The sequence below is a fragment of the Mya arenaria genome, chromosome 9 (assembly GCF_026914265.1).
Source record: "Mya arenaria isolate MELC-2E11 chromosome 9, ASM2691426v1".
In the NCBI taxonomy this organism is placed as follows: domain Eukaryota; kingdom Metazoa; phylum Mollusca; class Bivalvia; order Myida; family Myidae; genus Mya; species Mya arenaria.
Window position 1 is genome coordinate 64,401,840 of NC_069130.1, and position 23,051 is coordinate 64,424,890.

Genomic DNA, 23,051 nt, shown 5'->3' on the forward strand with positions numbered 1-23,051 from the left:
TTGTACAAGTTTCAAGATTTTTAGACAGTATTGCCTTTTGACTGGATATTGCCTAAAGCTCAAAATAGTAAGCTTTGAGATGGAAAATACAAGAACAATCCACGTTCCAACCAAACCCGAGGGAAAAACATATCGCAATCCTTATTCATAGAATGTTACTATGTTTAGTTGAATACCTATGTGAAAAAACTACAGAAACAAAGTAGTAGCCAAATGTTTAAACATAAACCCCGTTTAATGGCACTGGGTACACGCCAAATACTTAGAACACAAAAACAAAAAATCACAAACAAGAAACATGGAACAACAGCACAAAACTCCACAAACAGCACAGTGCATATATACTGTATAAAAACTAGGTATGTTTATCAAGGATTGTTAGGTACCGCCTTGGAACGGTCAGTAAAATGTAAATTTACTGGGGAAAATTCGAATGGGATTTGGAAACAAACACATGTCATACCTATTTGGTGTATCTAGTAGTCATGTCAGTAGATTTTTTTATCTCTTGGACCAATTTGTTATCCAGTGTTTAAATACTTATTATAATTATATGGCCTTCAAATAAAATAGCCAAAGTAAATTTACCCAAGTCATTTGCTAGATATCCAAGAACACGTGCAATACTGTAATTGTAGTTGTTTTCCTTGGACCATTTTTGAATTGTAGATATATTGCCTTTGATAATTTTCATGCATGAATATCAGGAAAACAATATACTTGCCTGTACAAATTATACAAAAATAATATGGTATCATAAGGCATCAGAATCAAATTATGCGGCTAAAAGGAAGGAAAAACAGCAATGCCATTTATACACCATATACATTAAAGTTAACAATTGATCTTACAACCGCAACAATATTTTAACATGTGTTCTAGATTCAAAACAATATAATTAAGATAAAAAGTCTAATTAAAGTAACAGTAATAATATAACTGTAGTGTTGTCTATATGAGATGAAAACAGGCAATGTGTTTTTCAGAAGTGGAAAGTATGCATCAGTGTAAAACTATAAATACTGTTTTTTAGAATTATTCCAAAATGCCTCATCAAAGTCAACAGTAACGGAACAAATACCTTTGTGGGTGCACCCAACTAACACACATTTCGTGATGCTGTTAACCCCGATTTTTCCTTTTCTTGGTCAAAATATGCATGTGAACGCCTCAATGTCAAATTATTGTTTTCATCTTCAACACAATTATTTGAGAGTTCAAGCCATTTTAGGTTGGAAACACATACACTTTATTTGAATAAAAAACAATCCCATATATTTTGCAATCAACTATTCTGGTGGATAAGTCAAAACTGGGTCTTCGTTAGAAACAACAAGCCCGGGAACTTTTACAGAACAATGTTTATATTTAAACCTGTGTCTTTACAAAATTGTCACGGGTTTTATTTTCAAATCGCTGTCCAAATAATATTGAGTTTGGTATAGTGTGTTCTGCAAACCATTTTTTCTTGTAATGCAATTGCTGTTCGATGTAACTCGGTTGAATGTATTATCTTATGAAAATTAGATGCAGTTAATAGTCCTTTTTCTCTCGATGCCAGTTAATAGATTTAGATTGACCTATTGATTTTTCAATATGTTCACATTCAGTCTCTCTGACTAAGTAAGTTTAAAATAAATTAATATATTAGCACAGCAAAACGATATACTTTCACATTGATGTTCCTTCATAAATTGTTCGATTCGTTCCATCGGTGTTGGTTTAAACAATACTTACTTCGATATAATATTTACAATTAGTTTAGTTTAACACATTTGAGCATAATCAACCTTAACAAAGACCAACTATGTAATGCATTGAAACAAAGAACATGTAAATTATGCACAAAACAATAGCGTATACAGAATTGAGAAAGTTTTAAGGCTTATATTGGGTCTCGTTTCTGTATGCCATTTACGCTGTAAAGGCTGTTGAGCAAGTTGCGGTGACTCGAATGAATTTTATCGCGAAGTCGTATGGTGTAAACTATGGAATGTAAAAAACCGAGTTGTTTTAATTCTGTAATCAGTTAGAAGGAAAAATGGATAAAGATTGAAGAAGGGGATAAGGGGGATGGTATAGACACTGGTCAGATCGGAATAAAGTTTGTTAGAGTTTGTATTCAATGACATTTAGATTGACGCATATAGTTCTGGTCGTTGTCAAAGCTAAGTTTGTTCGTTTGTTATGAGGTTTTAACTCGGTCCAAAGAGTAACTGTAGAAGTTAAGATGTTGTTTTATGTTCTTTTTAAGTTTGAATTTGAAAAAAAGGCACGGATGGTGATTTCTTCCGGTAGTGCGTTCCATGCGGATATAGTTGATGGTAGGAATGAACTTGTTAACAACTGTAATTTGCATGAAATGTTTCGAAGGTTATCTGCATTTGGAAGGTTATACGAAGTAGAATCGCCTACTCTCGTTGGAATCGGTGAAGTTAAATATGCTGGTGCATGAGAGTGAAACATCTTTTAAAATATGATAAGGTTATGTTAACGTCGACTTTCTTTGAGTGGATGGATTCCAGTTGTAACCTAACGATTGGTCAAAGATACTAGTCGAGTTGCACCGGATATAATTCTGGCCGCCTCATGTTGTAATTTTTCTAACTCATCCTCATCAGCTTGCGTCAGAATTTCCCAGACAACATCGGCATATTCCAACAAAGGCCTTATAAATGTAAAATACAGAACCTCAAGCGATTTACGATCAAGAACGTATTTGAATGATCGCATGAAGTGAATTCGCTGCCTTTTGTTTGACGGTCTGAAAATGATCGTGCCAGGAACAGGTGCTAGAAAAAGTGCCGCCGTAGTGTTTATGAGATGTAACCTCAGATAGTTGGGTATTATTCATGATTATTGAGGGGTGCACTTGCCTGTAAGACTTTCAATTGAATAGTAGCGATTTTGGTGTTCGCAGGATTAAATGTAACAAGCCATCTGTCAGCCCTCATATGATTATTTTCTAGGTTATCAGTAAGTTGATGTGCGGCAAACACGGGTTCTTCGACAATTAAATACAAGGCTGTATCATCTGCGAATAGACGTATATGTGATTGTATATCGCGAACATATGTCATTGATGTAGATGAGAAAGAGCAGAGGCCAATATTGAGCTTGAGGGACTCAGCTGATATTGTAACCGTATCAGACATAGAACCAGAAAGAACAACACTTTATTTACGTTCGCTGAGATAATCACAAAGCCATAACAATAAAAAATAGTAATGCCACTTTCACGAAGTTTATTGATAAGACCGTCATGCCATACTCGATCAAATGCTTTCGAAATATCACACAATACTGCTCTTACTTCCTCATCTTCATCTAGAACAAGACAAACAAAAAATGATAAATCGATACGATCTGGTTAACAAAGGAGGAACAAAACCAGATTAAAATGAAGTTAAAAATATACTTATACATTTATTTTTTCAAAAACCTTACAGACAAAACGTAGTAAGGAAATAGGACGATACTTTCAACATCTTGTGGGTCAGACTTCTTATAAATAGCACATATATGAGCCAGCTTCCACTTACATGGTACATTGACGAGACGAAGTGAGGTATTAAAAAGGTCACGAAGTGAGTAAGAAGTTTTAATTGCTACTTCCCTCAGTACATAGCTATTTATTAGAGTTTATTTAAGATAACCAAACATTTACTGGGAGGTTCGAATGAGATTGTCTTGCCTTCTAACAAAGAGTCTAAAGGACTGGCTCAATACTTTAGTGACTTTATCAATAAAATTGAAAGTATACGTAGAGAAATAATTACAAACACCGGTCAGTCTGACTCTTTCTCAGGTACGCAAGTGGTTGATCAACCATTAACCGTATGCCAGCTTGTAGAATTTATGGCAGCTCCAGAAGAAGAGGTAAAGAAGATCATTTTACGATCCCTTAATAGATCGTGTGAAATAAACCTTCTACTAACATGGCTTCTGAAGATGTGCATAGATGAACTATTACCTATGTTGACAAAGATCATCAACGTCTCGCTTGAAACTGCATACGTACTAAAGTCTTTTAAAAGCCCACGAATCAGACCTCTTTTAAATAAACCTGGACTCAACAAGAATACACACCGCTTTAATCTAATAATGACATTCTCCAATCCCTTGACAAAAACAAAGTCACAGTACTTTTTCTAATCGACCTGTCTGCAGCTTTTGACACCATTGATCACAACACTCTTTTAAACCGCTTGGAACATCATTTCGGAATTGAGGAAAACGCTCGCATGTCCTCATATCTTAGTGATCGCTACCAGACTGTGTGTATTGACGGTGAACTGTGAAGACAAGTACTGATGAATAACAGTGTACCCCAAGGATCGGTTTTAGGACCCAAAAACTGTATCATTTACACCAAGCCAGTTGGTGACATTTGTAGAAATCATAGACATAAGCATCATTTTTATGCCGATGATTCACAACAGTACTTATCTTTTGAACCAACAGATACGGGTTCCCAGGCATTGCGTCGTTTTGAGGCCTGTCTCAATGATATTGTGTCTTAGATGTATGACAACATGTTAAAACTGAACGCTGACAAGACAGAAGAAATACTTTTTACATCAAAAACGCAATGCTAAATTAGTTTCGGTTATCTTAGTTAATGTTTGAGTCTCTGAGATAAAGCCAACCACATGCGTCAGAAGTCTTGGAGCAATGCTGGATTCAATGATGAACATGGAACAGCATGTGAACTCGGTCTGTCGATTTTCCTATGGTCACTTACGGCAAATAGGTCACATCATACCATACCTGACTAATGACGCCACGAAATATCTTCTAAACTCTCTAGTCAAATTAAGATTCACCTATTGTAATGTGCTACTGATTGGCATACCTAAAACCGTGATGAACAAAATGCAAAATGTTCAGAACACTCTCTATTACATACAATGCCTTGCATGACCAATCACAGGATTATATCAAAAACATGTTAGAGGTATATAGACCCCTACGAGACCGAAGATCAAGCAATAACTCTGTAACAGTACGTGTACCAAGAAGTCGGACTGCTATGTATGGTGCCAGAAGTTGTGTGACTGCTGCCTCAAAGCTGTGTAATTCTATTCCAAGAGGAATAAGGGTCTGTGACACGTATGCTTCTTTTAAAAGAGCCCTGAAGACACACTTCTTTATTGAAATTTATGGGAACTAATTGGCATTATACACAGTTTACCTTAACTTGTCATTTTTCTCTTTTTTATCTTTTTTTATCATTCTGTAGTTATTCTAGTACCATCGTTCCGTATGTCCATTTTACTGGCTGTATTAATGTTGCATTAAGTTTTATTCCACTGGTTTTGTAAGTTATACACGATCCATTAGATCAGAAAAATTTGTACTTCTTAGATATATTTAGAACAGTTTTTGATGTTTGTACACTTTATATAACTCGGCCCGTGTCTTTTAATACTGTTTTACTATCGCTTCTTTACTTTTACACTTTTTAATACCTTCTATTGATTTTTAAAGATTAGTTGTATGTAGCAGTTGCTTTGCCTGTTTTAACCATAATTGAATCAATTACATCTTGAAGTGAAATAACAAAGTATTGTTGTTGTCCATCGGTGTTTTGACGCTCAGAGGTGATACATTTTAAATCTTATTTTTCGAACAGTCACACGGCACGTAATGCGCATGCTGTTGGTTGAAGATCGTTTACTCTTTGGAGGAAAATGTTTGGATCAGGAGTTGGGAACTCTTCAGACAATGGTGAGTACAGTGGCATTGCTGTCTGTGTGCTGAAAACAGGAAACAAAACTTTAACTGTAGACATGTAAGAAAAGGCCAGAGAAAGAAATGTTTAGGTTATCTTCTTAAGATGGGGCGGGTGGGCAATTTATTTATTATATTTAAACATACATCTACTTATGAATATATAATTAATCAACTAATTGATTAGCTATTAGACAGGGGCGTGGGATGAGATTCTAACATTTTCTGGCCTTCAATACTTCATAAAATTATTATTCAGTTTTAACTTAAACATATTACAAAATCACAGTACGTCAGTTTCTAGTAAATAGTAAATAGGGGAGCATTTTTGGTAGTATTATGCAGATAATTTATGTACACACATTCATCAATAGACGTGCAATGCAGGAGAAATTTATCTTCTTTCAATATGTACATTTATAGCCCGAGTCAATCACACAGACACAGCCTGATTATTAAATTAAACATTGAATTAACCTATTACCTCTGACTTTAATTGCACACGCACACATAGTGCTGACAAACAATTTCAGTGACCTAGATGCTGGGTGCTAAATATAGAACCTATCTTTAAGTAAATGAAACTGAAGACAAATGAAATATACCTGGGCTCCGCCATAATTGAAGTCTCAAGTTGTGAAGCAGGGATAGGTTTGCCTTATATTTATCTGATAATTTGGAGAGGGTTTATCAAGCTGTATATATAACAGTATCAATAATTAAGCTATGATAAATATATGACTAAATAACTAATTAAATATTATCCTATATATTTGGATGTTTTTGTGTAACTCAAACAAATGTTCACGGTACTGAACCGTTATACAGATCAGAGTATACAAGTTATTCAGGGCCGGTTTGCTCAGTAAGTTGGGCATCTGACGTGCAAGCAGGATGTCCTTGGTTCAATCTCAGGACTGACTGCATATTCTTCTGAGTATGTAAAAGATTGTGCCCAACAAGGGACCGTGGCAAGTACCCTGCATGTTAGTGAGACTAACACCCTTTGGTTATATGGTCCGGTATGGAAATTCGGGGGAAAATCTAAGATAGAGGCGATGTATGTCACGGTACTGAACCGTACATATCAGAGTATATTAGTTATCCAGGGCTGATTAGCTCAGTTGGTATAGCATATGACTTGCAAGCAGGGGGTCCCTGGTCCGATCCCCGGACTGGCCCATACTTTTCTGAGTCTGTGACAAGTATTGTACACGAAGTGAAGTAAAGGAATAGTAAATTAGACCATTACCCTCCTTTGCAAATGCAATAAGCATATTTAATGGATCCCTCTTCAACGTTCTTCGTCACGATCCAACATTTGTATAAGTCTCTCTTGGTTATCGGATCTTTATCATTCGTCCGGGGTTTCACCTTTACCTTCACAGCAAAATAGACTGCAACAAAGAATAAACATACATTGTATGCAGCATTGGTTTAATATGCAGAACATGCATAATGACAAGATTATTGGAATAAATTTACACCACTATCAACAACAAAATCAACATCATTACTGTCAAAGAATAGTATATACAAGTACATGTAAACACCACAGACTGACAGACTTACCAGTATTTGGATATAGCACCGTCTCAATATCTCGTGTATAGCCATCTTGGAACATTTCATATCCCTCAAACTGGTGATATGCCCTTAAGGAGGCGTGGTCATAAAATCTAATCAAGTAATTATAAATTTCATAAATTGACAGCACTGGAACGATAGACAAACCGGTAGTCACAGACAGCCATTGTGGAGGCATAAGACACATATCACTCAGTATCAACTTCTGACTGACAACTTCAGGCCGATCTTCAAATAATCCACGGGAGCGAACTCAATCCTTAGCTCTTGTGCCAAACTACACAGCTCTACTAATGCAGGCATCATCCTAGACTCACTAAAAATAACACCCCTTTCTCTCAAATATCCCTGGAAGTCGCCAACAGAACGGCTACGAAGCAGAATAGTACTCATTTGAATTTATGCAAACAGCGGTTGTAATTGTACCGGCGTCACGTGACCAAATTATTGTAAAAAACCACAAGTGAGTCATTTCCGAGTCACGACTCTCCAACGTAAAACCCATAAGGACGATAATTGCTCTGTCTGATTATGATTCAATTGTTACACTTTAAGAGGAAGAATCTTGATTATTAGAGTTAAACGAAATTAGCTTAACAAAATACAATTTAAACACGCCATTCAAAAGGAGATGTAGAATTATATTTCTCGGGTATGTTTATCATTTCGTGTCATTTGTTTTGGGGGACCAGAACCAGATTAATAATGTGCCCTTGCGGAAGTTCCAACGTTAGTTCGATGTTTGTTTCGTTTAAAATGGAATTTAACTAATAAGCCCGAAGCTTTGGTAAGTCTTACTTGCATATTTTACAACTTAGATATATCAAAACTTGTTCGGCGAACACGTCTCGCCTTCATGAGTATTTACATATTGTTGCCGTCGGAACAAAACACTAAGACATGTTAGTCATCTTAAAAGTGTCTATTGCGTATCTGAGGATGAGTATCCGTTTGATTCACAATGTTGGATAAGTACGTAAAATTGTGTCAAGTTTATTGAAGTCCGATTTAGGTCTGCCATATTAACAATAATGCATTATGAAAGTTAAGAATATCATTAATTGATATCCTTTATATATATATATATATATATATATATATATATATATATATATATATATATATATATATATATATATATATATATATCTACTACTACTATATCTACTACTACTACTACTACTACTACTACTAGTAGTAGTAGTAGTAGTAGATATATATATATATATATAAAGGATATCAATTAGTATTTAAATATTATATTTTATTATTGCATTGCATTATTTGACCTATTTATCTTTAAATCTTTATATATTTTTTACGAATTACAGATAAAATGCAGTTATAAGAATCTATTGCGCACGTCTGATATAACGACACAAATGTGGTTATATCACATCGTGTGGTTCATCCAATAAGAAACGCTCTTGTATCTTGATAAGTATACAGTATTCTTTGTGAAGAACACTGGTTCTTTAAGACATTTAACGACTTCGAAGACATTTCACTCCACATGCAAGTCGACACTGAACGGCATCAGGAGTCATCGGGCCAGTACTGTTCCATATTTCCGGTCTTATGAAAAAATAATGACCCCCGTAGAATAATGACTCCCAGTTAAAAAAAGACCCCCATACGTAAAAAAGACCACCATGCGTAGAAAACTATATAATTTTGATCCGGGGGTCATAATTCTATTTAGAAAATGACCACAACCACCACCACCACCACCACCACCGACCCACCACCAGCACTACAACTCCGACCGATGTCACAGCCTAAGACGCCAACCCAACCACCACCACGCCCACCACCGCCGCCACGACTACCACTACCACTACTACTACTACTACTACTACTACTACTACTACTTCTACTACTACTACTACTACTATTACTACTACTACTACTACTACTACTACTACTACTACTACTACTACTATTACTACTACTACTACTACTACTACTACTACTACTACTTCTACTTCTACTACCAGCACCACTTGTGGTTGCAGTAGTAATAGTGAGTCAATTTTATATATTGCATGTACAAGTTATTCTATATTGAATTACGAAAGGGGATCGTAGAAAAATGACTCTACACCGGTCATTAAGTCATACTTTTTCATTTCACCGGCGTGTATGCTGCGATTGGAGCTCTTTCTATGTGATATTATTTTAAAAAAAACCTAAGTATGTAAAACTAGTAGCAATACAAATAGTTCTGGTTAAAGAAAAATGGAATCATGTAAGTCTATTGGAATTTCTGAGTTGTCGAAATACTTACGGTTCATGAGAGAACGATTGATCAGACAGATCTTATGAATTACACAATAATTAAATAATAAGGCCTGGTTTGATTCAAAAATAGTGGGGCATATCCTGATAATAAACGTGGTCGACCGCGGATCCTGTCAAGCTGGAATAAACACTCGACATCTTTCAATTATTGGAGATAAGATGAAACCTTCTGAATAAGATAATGAGTAAAAAGCTGTATGATCTGTATTTTATTCCTGACAAATACAGTCAATATTAAATCCTGGGCCCGGTATTCTTTACCCCTCATTCGACTTCTGGAACTAATGAAGTGTATGTCTTCATTGTCAACTAGAACTCTTTAGCGTCTGCCTAAACTGCAAGTGCTACATATACTTGAAATAATATAAGTTCAGCTTCATACGATCTAGCCTTTTCTTTTTAAAAACTGCTTTCAAAACCATTATGTCTTCAAGAAAAAACAAGCACAGTTTTCCATGTCAAACCCATCAAAGTGAGGTTATTCTTCTGTCTCTCTTGTTTCCTTAACTTCATCTGCCAACACACATAATTTGCATCGAGTTTGCGACCTATGGAAAGATTAAGAACATCATCAATCATCCACCAACGAAGAGGGGGCATGTCATTTTCCGTAACATAAAAAATGACCCTGTTATTGATGCATATGACTCATAAGCCACATATACTCTATCCATTGAGAAATGACCATGACCTAAAATGACTGCATCCATTGATGAATTGACATTGACTCATCAGTCATGCCACTGAGGAATTGACCATGACTCCTCAGCCATATTGACTAAAGGAATAGACTTCATTCATAAGCCATATTGCTTAAAGTCATTGAGGAATTGATCATGTCTGATAAGCCATGTTTACTGATGCTATTGAAAAATTGACCATGACTCACAAGCCATGTTGACTTTTGTCATTGATAAATTGATCATGACAAAAACAACTATGTTGACTGTAGACATTGAGGAATTGGCAATGACTAATTGACCTTACGACAGGATTTGATTGACAGTCCTATCAGCCAATCAGAATGTAGGGCTGATAAGCCGTGTTGCTATCCGCCATTTTGTCCGTCAAACTGACCAGAGTCCGTCATATACATGCGCTGGCAATTCCTCGCCTTTTTAAGTATTATGGTAAAAAGGTGTTGTCATGGCACTTGTAATTCGGATACAAGGTAGCCAGGCCGACTAAAGATGGCTTACAATTCGTTCCGTATTCGAAACCAGCGAGTTATTTAGAAAAATGCAAGTGCTGTATCAGACTCTGTGGAAGACCTCATCAACAGCTGAACTTGGAAATTTTGAAAGATCGTTCAAAGGCGAAACATCTATACGTCTGTACAAAAGTTTTTTTTTTTGAACAAAACTACTTATTTCAATCCGCTCAAAATTTATTTAATACTGAAATTGTCCGTGCATGACCTAAATAAGTGTTACTATTTTTAAACTATAAACATCGTACATTTATGCTTTGGCTTGTGTTGTCAAATCGGCATTTATGGCCGTTTAATATCAGGTTCAACATGGACACGATTGATTTCATTCAAGATAGAGGTATTTTTGTTGATACCGTTATGTAGTTTTTATAAACTGCTTTGCTTTCAAAGTAAATCAGGAAATATCGTACAACTAAATTTTTGTCCGAACCATCGCATGCTTCCGAATCTCATCTACTCGTATGGTTCCTATGTAAACAATGGCTTTTGTAGCTGTCATTCCGACACATTTCATAGATTTCTTATTTTCATATCAGCACTTTGTCGACAGGAAATCCAATCAAGAAAACCCTGACCCTCAAGCAGCTACTGTATTTGACCAGCTCACACCAGCTTAAGGCCTCCTCCAAAACTCAGATAAATATTTGAGCCACCAAAAAAAAACGAGAACAGATCGGTCTGAATCGTTAAGGTATTATTTTCTGTTTAAAACAATTTATTTCACTGTACATTTAAATCAATTATTATGTTCATTAGAACTTGATTATGCCAAACATGTGCTGTAAAGACTTAGACTTATTATGACTAAAGAACAAGTCAAACATGTACATATTTTCATTGTTATTCTTATATTTTGGGCCATTTACGTAAATCTACAATATTTAATGATAGTTCATCTAATGTTCAGAGTCCGGATCACATGCACACTCGATTAACAGTATTCTTAAAGTTGCACTCTCACAGAATTCTAGTTTGACACTTTTTGTCTCAGAATCGGCTTATTTTGGCATTCTTTAAATTAAGACCTAATATATAAATCACAAAGCAAACTTCTATATTTATTTAAAAAATCTGATATTAAATATGCAACAACTGGTGTTATACTCCAGAACTGAAGCTAACATCATAGAGGTACATCCTTCCAAGAATCCATCAAAAAAACATGCTGAACAACTTCAAGAACTCTCTTCAAAAGACCACACTTTCCTGAAATAAATAAAAGATGCCAATATTAAAATAAATCAGTTACATGTATTGTTAAATATTTTAATACTAGCTGTAAATGCTACTGCCTTTGATGTTTGCTTTCTACATGTATATCATAATGAAATATTGACAAGATACTAGCTAATGTTTTGTGGTTGTTGTTTTTCTCTGGACAAATAGTCCATTACTTTTGTACAGCAAAGTAAAACTAAATGTTATAAAAAGCTTTAAAATAGGTCCTACCGATTATTTGTTAAACTTGTCATCACTGGTTTTCTCTTGCGGTTGACATTGCCTGGACTGGCAAATATCATGTGTGTGTGTGGGGGGGGGGGCGGTTTCCGGTCTTATGCTAGGTCCCCTGTGGCGGTAGGCTTGTTGAAGACAATAATAAGGGGACTTCCTGATCTCCATCAATCAGAATACTTTAATGGTGTCAACGGTAAATAGAAGGAGACCCTCCACCAGCCTTAACCGGTAAATGGGGGGAGGGTAGTGTGTGTGGGTTAGAACTAGCTGCCCGGTCAGCTTAGTTGGTTAGAGCGCCGGGCTAGTGTTCTGGTGGTTGTGAGTTCGAGCCCCACACCGGGGGCACTTTTCCTCCCAGGTCTACTTTTACAGCCAGAGTGTGTGAACATGTTCCACAATTTCTGTAAGAACAAAAATCAAAGCATGTGAATGTTTGAGCAATGCAAAAGTTACAGATTGGTATCACCCACGATTGTCACTTGTCAACTATTACATTATTATTCATAAGGTGTTCACTCGCTTAGAACTGAAACTTTTTATGCATAACCCCAATAAACCATTTCTGCTCATACTATAGAATACAAGGTTATACTGTATAGCTGGCATGTAACTGTTAGTTAATGTCACTTCCGGGTTCCCCATTAGGGCCATTTATGATTTACTCATATTGTGCGATGATTTAATCTTTGTTTCAACAATACTGTAAGAAGGACCGGTGTTATTAAAAGTTAAACTTACCCTTGTTTGCATTTACAGTATGCGTGAACACACACGCTTTTCCTTTCGACCTTTGTATCGATGTCAATGTTGACAACATGGCGGCTATCCGATTTTCTCTGTCTTGGATAGATTTCACCCCGTAAATGTTAGATATCGTCATTTTCTAAAGATATATCGAGCCTTCCGATGTAGCAGCCAGTTACAAATTCCTTTGACTTCTATTTTTTTCGCATTGTAATGTCACATTTATGATAATTTGTCAGGAATATCGGAAAGCGAAACGACGCGAGACGCCATTACTTCCTCGTTCGTTTGACGGACATAGACAGAGTTCGCTCCCTTGATATCAGGGGGCGTGGCTTAGAAGCCGCTGTCGTAAGGTCAATTAGCCATGAGGAATGCTCTCACTGCGGAATTGACTCTTAATCAAGAGCAATATTGACTGCAACCATTTAGGAAATGACAATGACTCAAAAGACATGTATGTTGTAGCATATACGCTATTGGCCATGACTCATAAGTCATGTCGAGTCTATAAATTAAGTAATTTGCCATGACTCATACAGTCATGTTGATATAGTCATTGAGAAATTGACCATGACACATCAGTCATTTTGATTTAAAAACTTAGAATTATTCTCGCCTTGGTCGAATTAATTTACGTTAATGGAAATGATACATGAACTTTTATTTTACAGTGTCTTTGTGGCTGTTGAATAAATCTATATTGTTCAAATAATAATATTCTAAGATAGGTCTTACAACAGACAATTTACTAAATTGAGCTATGGTAGTTTTTCAACATAGATTGTCTGAGATCTTATACAACAAAAACTATTTTCCTGAAATAATATTGTTCTTATTGATCATATTTGATTGCCAAAGTTAGCTAGAGCATGTGCATCTTGATTTATGTTAACTTTTGTTTTGTTCTCATACAGGTGTGGACAACAGTAGATGCAATACTTTCTACAGTGAACACAATGATGTTATATCTATTCATCTTGAGTCTAATTCACCATGTAAGTAGGTTGATATTCAATGAACCTGCATAAACTCTTAGTTGCACCTAATAGCTAACGATCAACTCATTACCTCCGAAGACCAATGGCTGCTAAAGGTATTTAAATAATTGCTGGAGTAGTATTATACAGATCTGTACTGATATGCGGTTAATTTTATAGCATCTATGTTGCCTGGAGGTCTTCAATGTTGAACGTGAGAACGTTTTGTCAATCATTTTCACCTTGTTGATTTATAAATCAGATATATGTGGAAACGTTTGCAATGTATGTTTTCAAATGTAAAATCTTCTAACAACTAGTGTATTTCCTCTACAGAAGTTATGTCCTTTCATAAGTCCATTTAATTTTGATTTGTTTTTCAATTTCAGGGAGTTCACACTCAAGGATTGTTCAAAGAAGTTGACTCAATCTGTATTGGTAAATGTTTGGCTGAGAAAGATTGGGAGTTTAACGGAGTCTGCCCACAAACCTTCTGTGACTGGCAATGCGCCGTCCAGCGCCTCGCCTTCCGAACTGGTTACCCCGTTGGAACCGAATACCACTGTGCACTCAACTATCATAACCGCAACGAATACATAGAAACTTGGGCTGTGGTACAAAATTGCTCAAAAGGTTTGTACTCCACTTTGAAAACCCTCACAAACTTTCAATAAAATATTTCGATTGCAGGTCATACCAAAGAATTAGTTTATTAGACGAACTGAAAAACAACAATATAGTCTTGCTTCACATTTACATATTTTGCCTTGCGTATATGACGGCGGGCACATAAGGGAGTTAACGGAAACCATAATGTTGACCCACCTGGTGAGTAGGTATTTATTATCTTGAGCTTTCCCATCCCACTGAAGTCAAGAATCTGCCCTGCTCCAAAGATTGAATGTAGGGAACAGAATTTACCATTTTGTTTTAAAAATTCCCTTGATAGATCTGCTGTCCCCTATTAGCCAAGGCATTAATAGGTGTATGGTTTAAATACCAATATGGTTAGTTGTATATATGAAGGACAAATCGTCATCAAGCGGCATCACGGATACAACTACAAAACAATCTAAACCTATGTCATTAAATATTCATAAAACATGATCGGGTAAACTGTCACTGTGAAATATGAACCAAGTGTTATTAAATGGGTCAACTTGTTTAAAAGTCTTTGTGAACAAAGTAAATTGATTATCATTCCCTTACAATGCACAAACTTGTCTAGTAGTCTGGACAGACATTTTGTTTTGCTATGGATGTCCTTTTCGTCAGTCTTCTGTCTTTCCCACTTTTGGCATGCAGATGCTCATGAAGCGCTTAGAGGGATGCTATGTTATATCGTATATTACTACGTGGAGACCCGGTACAATATGAATTCGTGTTAACATATATTTCAGCTGAGTGTCATGGCCATACTTAGATAACATAAACCACGTACTGCCTTATACTTAGGGATCAAGTGTCCCAATGTCATTTGTTGCTTATCTGTTTTTAAAATAACTGGCTGTTTTGTTGTTGTTTTTTTATAGAAAAAGACTATTGTCGTAACTTAGACATTGTTCGCATTGGCAGCGGCTTCTTCTTTGGCGGTGCTAAAGTGTTTACACTATTTGAATGAAACTTGGTACTCATGATGAACCTTTTCACACATGTAAAGCCAGGCTCATGAATCTGGTAATTTAATGGTTATTGATTTATACCACTTTAATCCATTGACATTCTACACGTCTCAAATTTGTTACTTTGATAGGAGAGCAGCCGTACATCAGTTTTTACAAAAACACCATGGAATTACCATCACTCAATGGGATCATAGTGTGTGACAAGTGTAACGATAGTTGGTACTACAACAACAAAGAAAGTACTCCTTCAAACATATACCATACCTGTACATTAGTGAAAGTGAATCGATGCACTCTTGAGAACCATAAACTCAGCTGTGGAATTCCATGGGAGGACAGAACAGAGTCTGATGGATTTTGTAGATGTGATTATAAACATGGCTATGCCCCTTTTAATGGAAATGTACCTATGTGTTTTTACTCAATGGAAGAGTGTGATATTAAGAAATGTCCATCAGGACACGAGTTGGTATCAAGTAAGTATACTTACTAAAATAAAAGTGGCGACAATTGTTATGAAATGCACTTAATTTTAATGCTCTAAAGATGGGCTTCCGTTGGGTAAATACATCATAGTTGCCTTTTAATAATCTTTTCCCCTATTCTGTCTTTATAATGATTCAAATAATAATATGGTAGTAGACTGTAGTTGTTGTAAAATCTGTATTTCTTGCACAACAGATATGGAGTTCCCGTGAAAACTTTAGTCTGGCACCCAATCACTGTGTAGTTTATTGATAGTTGATCATTTCTTCACATTTATAAAAAAAATGAAAATAAAAATTCATAAAAATACTGATTTTCGAGGAGTTACTTTTTAAAAGACGTAAGCATTGAACTAAAAATAGTACAGGTTATGACGTCAGTAAACAATGTCGCACACCTATTTGATGAAATGTACAAAATTGCATTTTTCTATGTCATTGTCTTCACAAAAATATAAATTGAAGTGTGCAAGAAAAATATATCGATAAAGTGTTTCCGGTCGGGATGAAAGGAAAACCGACTGGAGAGCACGTGCATAAACAGGTAACAAGGCGTGCCAAGTTTACAGGAACACACGGGCCTCGTGTAGCATTTTTGTAGCCGGACCGGACACACATGATATATATTATTATTCCCCCCCCCCCCAACTGGAAATTTGTTGCACTGAAAACACGAACAATCTTCTTTCACTGTTAATGTAAGATCTGGCTTTATCCATAAAACTTCTCTTATAAAATAACCTTAACACTTTTTTGTTATAGTTATCAATTAAACTATGAATAATAATATTGATATTCACAGACTACAGTTGCGTTTCGGTCTGTCCACAAGGGTATTACCATGAAAACACCTCAAGACAATGCTTGCCAGTTAAAAGGTATGTGTATAACAGGGATGGTGTAATTACTGTGGTAGTTTATCCTTAACCTGAATTGATTTGGCATAACCTTGATACATGTTACGTGATGTTCTAGACAAGAACTTTCATTTACGTGGATGATAAGTTGATGATTTCTTTTATATTGAATGTCGTGATATTGTAGTTATAATTTATTGTCCTTCTGTTCCTATTCCATTTGTGCCTCCTACAACACTAAACGTGACTGTTCAAACCCAAAGCCAGACAACCCATGATCTGCAAGTAGTTACAACTACAGGTAGTTAAATTGCGATGTTGTATACAAATCAGGAGGTGTCCACCTTTTACCGAAGATATCGTGTGTTTTAGCCCCATAATGAGAACGTTCCATTGGCCTCTCAAAAATAACACAATGGTCCAGTTTCCCGAACATTCTCAAGTGTTTACAGTACTTAATACAGTAATTATATATTGAAAATGGTTCTTTCGTATTTTTTTTTATTTGAAACAAACTTCGTTCGATAAATATTTTTATAAGGTCATTAAATATGCGGGATTAAACTAATTTTCCCACGTACTCTATTTATTCCAGTTCCAGAAACAACGCCTACAACACTGAACGTGACTGTTCAAACCCCAAGCGAGACAACACATGGTCCGCCAGTAGTTAGAACTACAGGTAGTTATAACTGATGGCCAATGAATTCTACCCAAGTAAAACTGCATATTTGCATAAAATATATCTCTGAGGTATTAAAATTTGTTATGAAAGTCAATAGGATCGAGAACGATGTTGTGTACAAACCATCAGGTGCCCATCTTTTACCGAGGGGATCGTGCGTTTAAGCCCCATAATGGGAACATTCCATTGGCCTCTCAAAAATAACACAATGGGGCAGTTTCCCGAACATTCTCAAGTTCTTACAGTAGTTTATACAGAAATTATACATTTTAAATGGTTCTTTTGTGTGTGTTTTTAAACAAACTTCGTTCGGTACGTTCCTTTATAAGGTCATTAAATATGCGGGATTAAACTATTTTCCCATGTACTCTATTTATTTGGCTTTAGTTACATTACATGATTAATGCTACTTGTGTAGATTTTGATTTGACGTACCTGTACACCATGCACTCGTTCCGACTCGGAGGAGCTTCCTTCTATTTTAAATGTGGTGTACCGGGGGGACTTATTCAATTATTTGGTAACTGGTGATCTGTCGTTTCTTCATTTTTTAGCATGATTGACGCGGCACGGCTTGTCGCTTTTGCTTCCTAACTAAGATTCTGGTATTTTAGTTCAGGTTAAAGGGGAGGACTTATATCTGCTTTTAACATAAGCTTTATATCTATGTTAATTTCATTTCCAATCTAGCAGCCCATTATTTCGGCCAAATTAAATTTATATGTTACATTTGTCTTTGTTTTTTGCTAACATGCTTAATCCAATTTTCCCGCTATATTTTAGGATATTGAATATTGTGTTATGTTTTTCACATTATTATGATTTCTGATGTAGTGTATCATCGCATGGAGGATTTATGGCTGCTTTTGACATAAGTTTAATATCTATGTTAATTCTTTGTTTTCTCAGCACAATTATTATACGTTGAAAACGTCTCTTTCGTACTTTTTTCGTTCGTTAAATTCCTTTATATTGCCATTAAATATGCGGGATTCAACTAATTTTTCTTATGTACTCTATTTTATTTCAGTTCCAGAAACATCGCCAACAAGACTGAAGGTGACTGTTCAAACCCCAAGCGAGACAACACATGGTCCGCCAGTAGTTACAACTACAGGTAGTTATAACTGATGGGCAATGATTTCTACCCAAGTAAAACTGCATATTTGCATAAAATATATCTTTGAGGTATTCAAATTTGTTATGGAAGTCAATAGGGTCGAGAACGATGTTGTGTACAAACCATCAGGTGCCCACCTTTTACCGAGGAGATCGTGCGTTTAAGCCCCATAATGAGAACATTCCATTGACCTCTCAAAAATAACACAATGGGGCAGTTTCCCGAACATTTTCAAGTTCTTACAGTACTTTATACAGAAATTATACATTTTAAATGGTTCTTTTGTGTGTGTTTTTAAACAAACTTCGTTCGGCACATTCCTTTATAAGGTCATTAAATATGCGGGATTTAACTATTTTCCCATGTACTCTATTTATTTGGCTTTAGTTACATTACATGATTAATGCTACTTGTGTAGATTTTGATTTGACGTACCTGTACACCATGCACTCGTTCCGACTCGGAGGAGCTTCCTTCTATCTTAAATGTGGTGTACCGGGGGTGGGACTTATTCAATTATTTGGTAACTGGTGATCTGCCGTTTCTTCATTTTCTTGCATGATTGACGCGGCACGGCTTGTCGCCTTTGCTTCTTAACTAAGATTCTGGTATTTTAGTTCAGGTTAAAGCTGGAGGTTTAAGGGAGGACTTATATCTGCTTTTGACATAAGATTTATATCTATGTTAATTTCATTTCCAATCCAGCAGCCCATTATTTCGGCCAAATTAAATTTATATGTTACATTTGTCTTTGTTCTTTGCTAACATGCTTAATCCCTTTTTTCCCGCTATATTTTAGGATATTGAATATTGTGTTATGTTTTTCACTTTATTATGCTTTCTGATGTGGTGTATCATCGCATGGAGGATTTATGGCTGCTTTTGACATAAGTTTAATATCTATGTTAATTCTTTGTTTTCTCGGCACAATTATTATACGTTGAAAACGGCTCTTTCGTATTTTTTTCGTTCGTTAAATTCCTTTATAAGGTCATTAAATATGCGGGATTCAACTAATTTTTCTTATGTACTCTATTTTATTTCAGTTCCAGAAACATCGCATACAAGATTGAAGGTGACTGTTCAAACCCCAAGCGAGACAACACATGGTCCGCCAGTAGTTACAACTACAGGTAGTTATAACTGATGGCCAATGATTTCTACCCAAGTAAAACTGCATATTTGCATAAAATATATCTCCGAGGTATTCAAAGTCGATAGGGTCGAGAGCGATGTTGTGTGCAAACCATCAGTTGTCCATCTTTTACCGAAGAGATTGTGTGTTTAAGCCCCATAACGAGACCATTCCATTGACATCTCAAAAATAACACAATGGGGCAGTTTCCCGAACATTCTCAAGTTCTTACAGTAGTTTATACAGAAATTAAACATTTTAAATGGTTCTTTTGTGTGTTCTTTTTAAACAAACTTCGCTCGCTACATTCCTTTATAAGATCATTAATATATGCTGGATTAAACTATTTGCCCATGTACTCTATTTATTTCAGTTCCAGAAACAACGCCTACCCCCTCAATATCTGTCACAGTTTTTGGAATCGTTTCCAGCATAACGCTTCTGCTCATTTTACTTATATCTGTTGGTAAGAACACAAACGCCATTATAAACAGGAATTTTTAAAGTGATAGTGATATTTTTCTCTTGATTTGATTTTTTTTTATTAACATGCGTTGAATTTCATTGCTTACATAATAATCATTTTAAAGCAAGATATGCAATTTAAATTATATAAGTTTTGGTAGATTGAGCCAAAAAGGAGGCTGTTTTTCGACAATCACCAGTGTGGCGATTTTTACCATGGCCGTAAACTGTTGGCTGTTTCCCATATGAAAAGATGTTTTGTTTTGATTATCACTGCCTTTAGTATCTTCAGAAAACATCTGCTAATTTTGAAAGGTAAACGCTTAATGATATTATCAGAGGGGATAATTTGAATGTACAGAAGTACTTGAATTGTGATTTTAATGATTTAATTAAATAGATAGATGTTAAGCCATTTTATAATGCTTTTCATATTCAGTAACATTCCATTGGTATACATAGCAAAACTCGTAAGCCAGAATCTGCTTTGATTATGAATCATGTATATCTTATTTTTAACCAATCAAAATGCAGCTCATAACCAATCAAATTGTTTGTTTTTTAAGTAAACAAAACGCATTCAGTCATTTAACAATGTGTGTGTGTGTGTGTGTGTGTGTGTGTTTGCTTTTCCACGGCGTTAGCAATGTCATGTTTCGGGAAATAATTTCACTCTCGTTACCGGTAGTCGAGAAGAACTTTGCTATTTAACAATCTGTTTTATTTAGTCTCTTATATATATTAGCCGACCTGTCTGAAACATCCAGTTTTTACGCTTTGCATTTTTAATAGCTGATTGGACATGGTTGTAGTTAAAAAAAACCGAGAGAGGGCTTTGTCAAAGCTAAGTCGTTGCTTCAATGTTCTTGTACAGAAAGCATAGCTTTCTTGTGAGCCATATTAAGTAAGAACCTTTTTGCTATCGTGCATAAAATAAGTACGTTAAAGAAGTGAGTGAGAAAGCTCGGCTATCTGGTTTTGCATAAAGAGTGGTCCAATATGCAAAGATCGTTAACTAAAGAAGATAAGTTAAAGGCCTGGTTTAACCTTTTATAAGTGACCCCCATCCTAGTTTAACTTTGCGGTGTATTGGTCTTTATCTTTATTGCCTTCAGCTATCTATCAGCTCTGAGTGCCCTGCGGTGCAGAATTTTATTTCAGAAACGGACAAAACATCTTATCTAATAATTTTAATGTTGACTTTTTAAAATATTATTAAAATTATTATTACAATGCCAAATGATATCCGAGAATGTTCAGATTGTTGGTGGTTTACAAATAACTTTTTCATAGCAGTAGTTTTGGCGATTTGGAAATCGCGTTATTTTTTGTAAATACAAAAGTTTTATATAAATAAAATAATTATTGTTTTGTGATGATTTATTTAAAGCACAATCAAATTCATTTGTATTCAATCAAATGGTAAAGAAACAAAATGTCATAATATATATCTTCTTTTTGTGAGTTCTGCTGTAAACGTACACCCACTCGGTACACATACTTGTAACATCAGGATTACACTTATATTTTCAATTTCTTTGCATGTTGCTTTTACCCAATACTTATAATTATTATTGCAGGACTGATCTTATATATTCGAAAGAGGACCAAAACAGGTACGTCAAATCAAAATATACACAAGTAGCATTAATCATGTAATGTAACTAAAGCCAATATATATTAAATGTGAAAAAGTTCAAAAATTCTTTTGCGTGCTGATAAATGTTAAAAGTAAGAAAAATAATATTAAAGGGAATATATATTTATATGTAACAAGGTTTCGTTACAGTGAATGAGGGAACTCTCTTAGGGTTTACCTCTATAACATCTTAGCCCTGAAATACACGACTTAATCATTTAGTCTATATAAGATTATAATAGGTATCTGGTGGCCAATACTGGAATAAATGAAACATTGATAACACATAACAAAACAATCACATTAGAAACAATACACATATAAAACACATACAAAGAACATAACATTCACAGATACAAGTTCACAACAGAACCTACCGAATGTGGATTGAACTCGTGCAATAAGGCTCACACCGCTATCACTCGTCTTTGTGCTGCTACTGTAACTGTACTGTAAGTTAAATAGATAGAGGTCGTGATTCTTTAAAAACATGCAATACATTGTTCTTCAGAATTATGAAATATAATTCAAAAAGACGTAAACAAACAAGGCAATGCCCATTTGCAACATATAACAAATAAAAATATGAGCAGATACAAAACTAATCTCAAAATACACAGGTACCTGACAATATAATACTTTGGTTTCATAAAGAGACAAAGAATGACGTCCGCTTTCTCCAAAACTTATGAAAAACTGCCCAATGTCACATGACCAATTATAGGATTAAAACCACGAAAATGCGGGAAATGATTTCATGCCTGATTTAACATAAACACAAATCATAAAGCTAAGGGTCAAAGGGAGATACTTTGTAACTCTTGCCAAACCATAGGTTGACAACTACCAAAATTGGAAATACATTAAAATAATATATTTTTAAGCCGGTTACATATGTATATATAAATACTTCCATATATATCTCGTTATCATTAATTTTAATGACACGGTGGCATAGGTGCAAAATGGGGATTTTTCCGGAATCTAAGACAATTAATCTATGTTTTTTTTTATTTGGGTAAAAAAA

The 23,051-nt window shown here is 35.3% G+C and overlaps 2 protein-coding genes and 1 long non-coding RNA gene across 10 annotated transcripts in view; 1 reads left to right on the forward strand and 2 right to left on the reverse strand.

Annotated features, from left to right (window-relative positions):
- Nucleotides 1-3,338: 3,338 nt before the first annotated feature.
- Nucleotides 3,339-7,712, reverse strand: LOC128203416 (uncharacterized). Its single transcript, XM_052904826.1, has 3 exons — nt 7,306-7,712; nt 6,986-7,130; nt 3,339-5,759 (listed from the first exon to the last, which is right to left on the reverse strand). Exons 1-3 carry the CDS (start codon nt 7,505-7,507, stop codon nt 5,636-5,638), a joined length of 471 nt encoding a protein of 156 aa, XP_052760786.1. The 5' UTR covers nt 7,508-7,712; the 3' UTR covers nt 3,339-5,635.
- Nucleotides 7,713-7,813: 101 nt separating this feature from the next.
- The window catches only part of LOC128246838 (mucin-4-like), a 77,263-nt gene continuing 62,025 nt past the window's right edge, over nt 7,814-23,051 (forward strand). For 5 of the 8 annotated variants that reach the window (XR_008263376.1, XM_052965311.1, XM_052965315.1 and 2 more), the window contains exons 1-11: nt 7,814-7,972; nt 13,951-14,031; nt 14,403-14,646; nt 15,767-16,114; nt 16,926-17,001; nt 17,244-17,281; nt 17,576-17,662; nt 18,696-18,782; nt 19,832-19,918; nt 20,294-20,386; nt 21,966-22,001. Coding sequence is in view for 7 of the 8 variants with exons in the window: in XM_052965311.1 (XP_052821271.1) it covers nt 13,993-14,031; nt 14,403-14,646; nt 15,767-16,114; nt 16,926-17,001; nt 17,244-17,281; nt 17,576-17,662; nt 18,696-18,782; nt 19,832-19,918; nt 20,294-20,386; nt 21,966-22,001 (1,135 nt within the window). In the remaining variant the exon portion in view is untranslated. The other 3 variants (XM_052965312.1, XM_052965317.1, XM_052965318.1) reach the window with 3 other exon arrangements.
- On the reverse strand, nt 11,623-13,319 carry LOC128246839 (uncharacterized). Its single transcript, XR_008263377.1, has 3 exons — nt 13,028-13,319; nt 12,284-12,690; nt 11,623-12,040 (listed from the first exon to the last, which is right to left on the reverse strand). It is a non-coding gene; the product is annotated as an uncharacterized LOC128246839 (long non-coding RNA).

Bases quoted from the DNA above. Each gene is read 5' to 3' on its own strand.
- LOC128203416 (XM_052904826.1), bottom strand. From the start codon at position 7,507: ATGTGTCTTATGCCTCCACAATGGCTGTCTGTGACTACCGGTTTGTCT. The intron at 7,131-7,305 runs GTAAGTCTGTCA...TCTTTGTTGCAG, and splicing joins GGTGCTATATCCAAATACTG to TCTATTTTGCTGTGAAGGTA. The intron at 5,760-6,985 runs GTAATGGTCTAA...TCCTGTTTTCAG, and splicing joins TATTGCATTTGCAAAGGAGG to CACACAGACAGCAATGCCAC.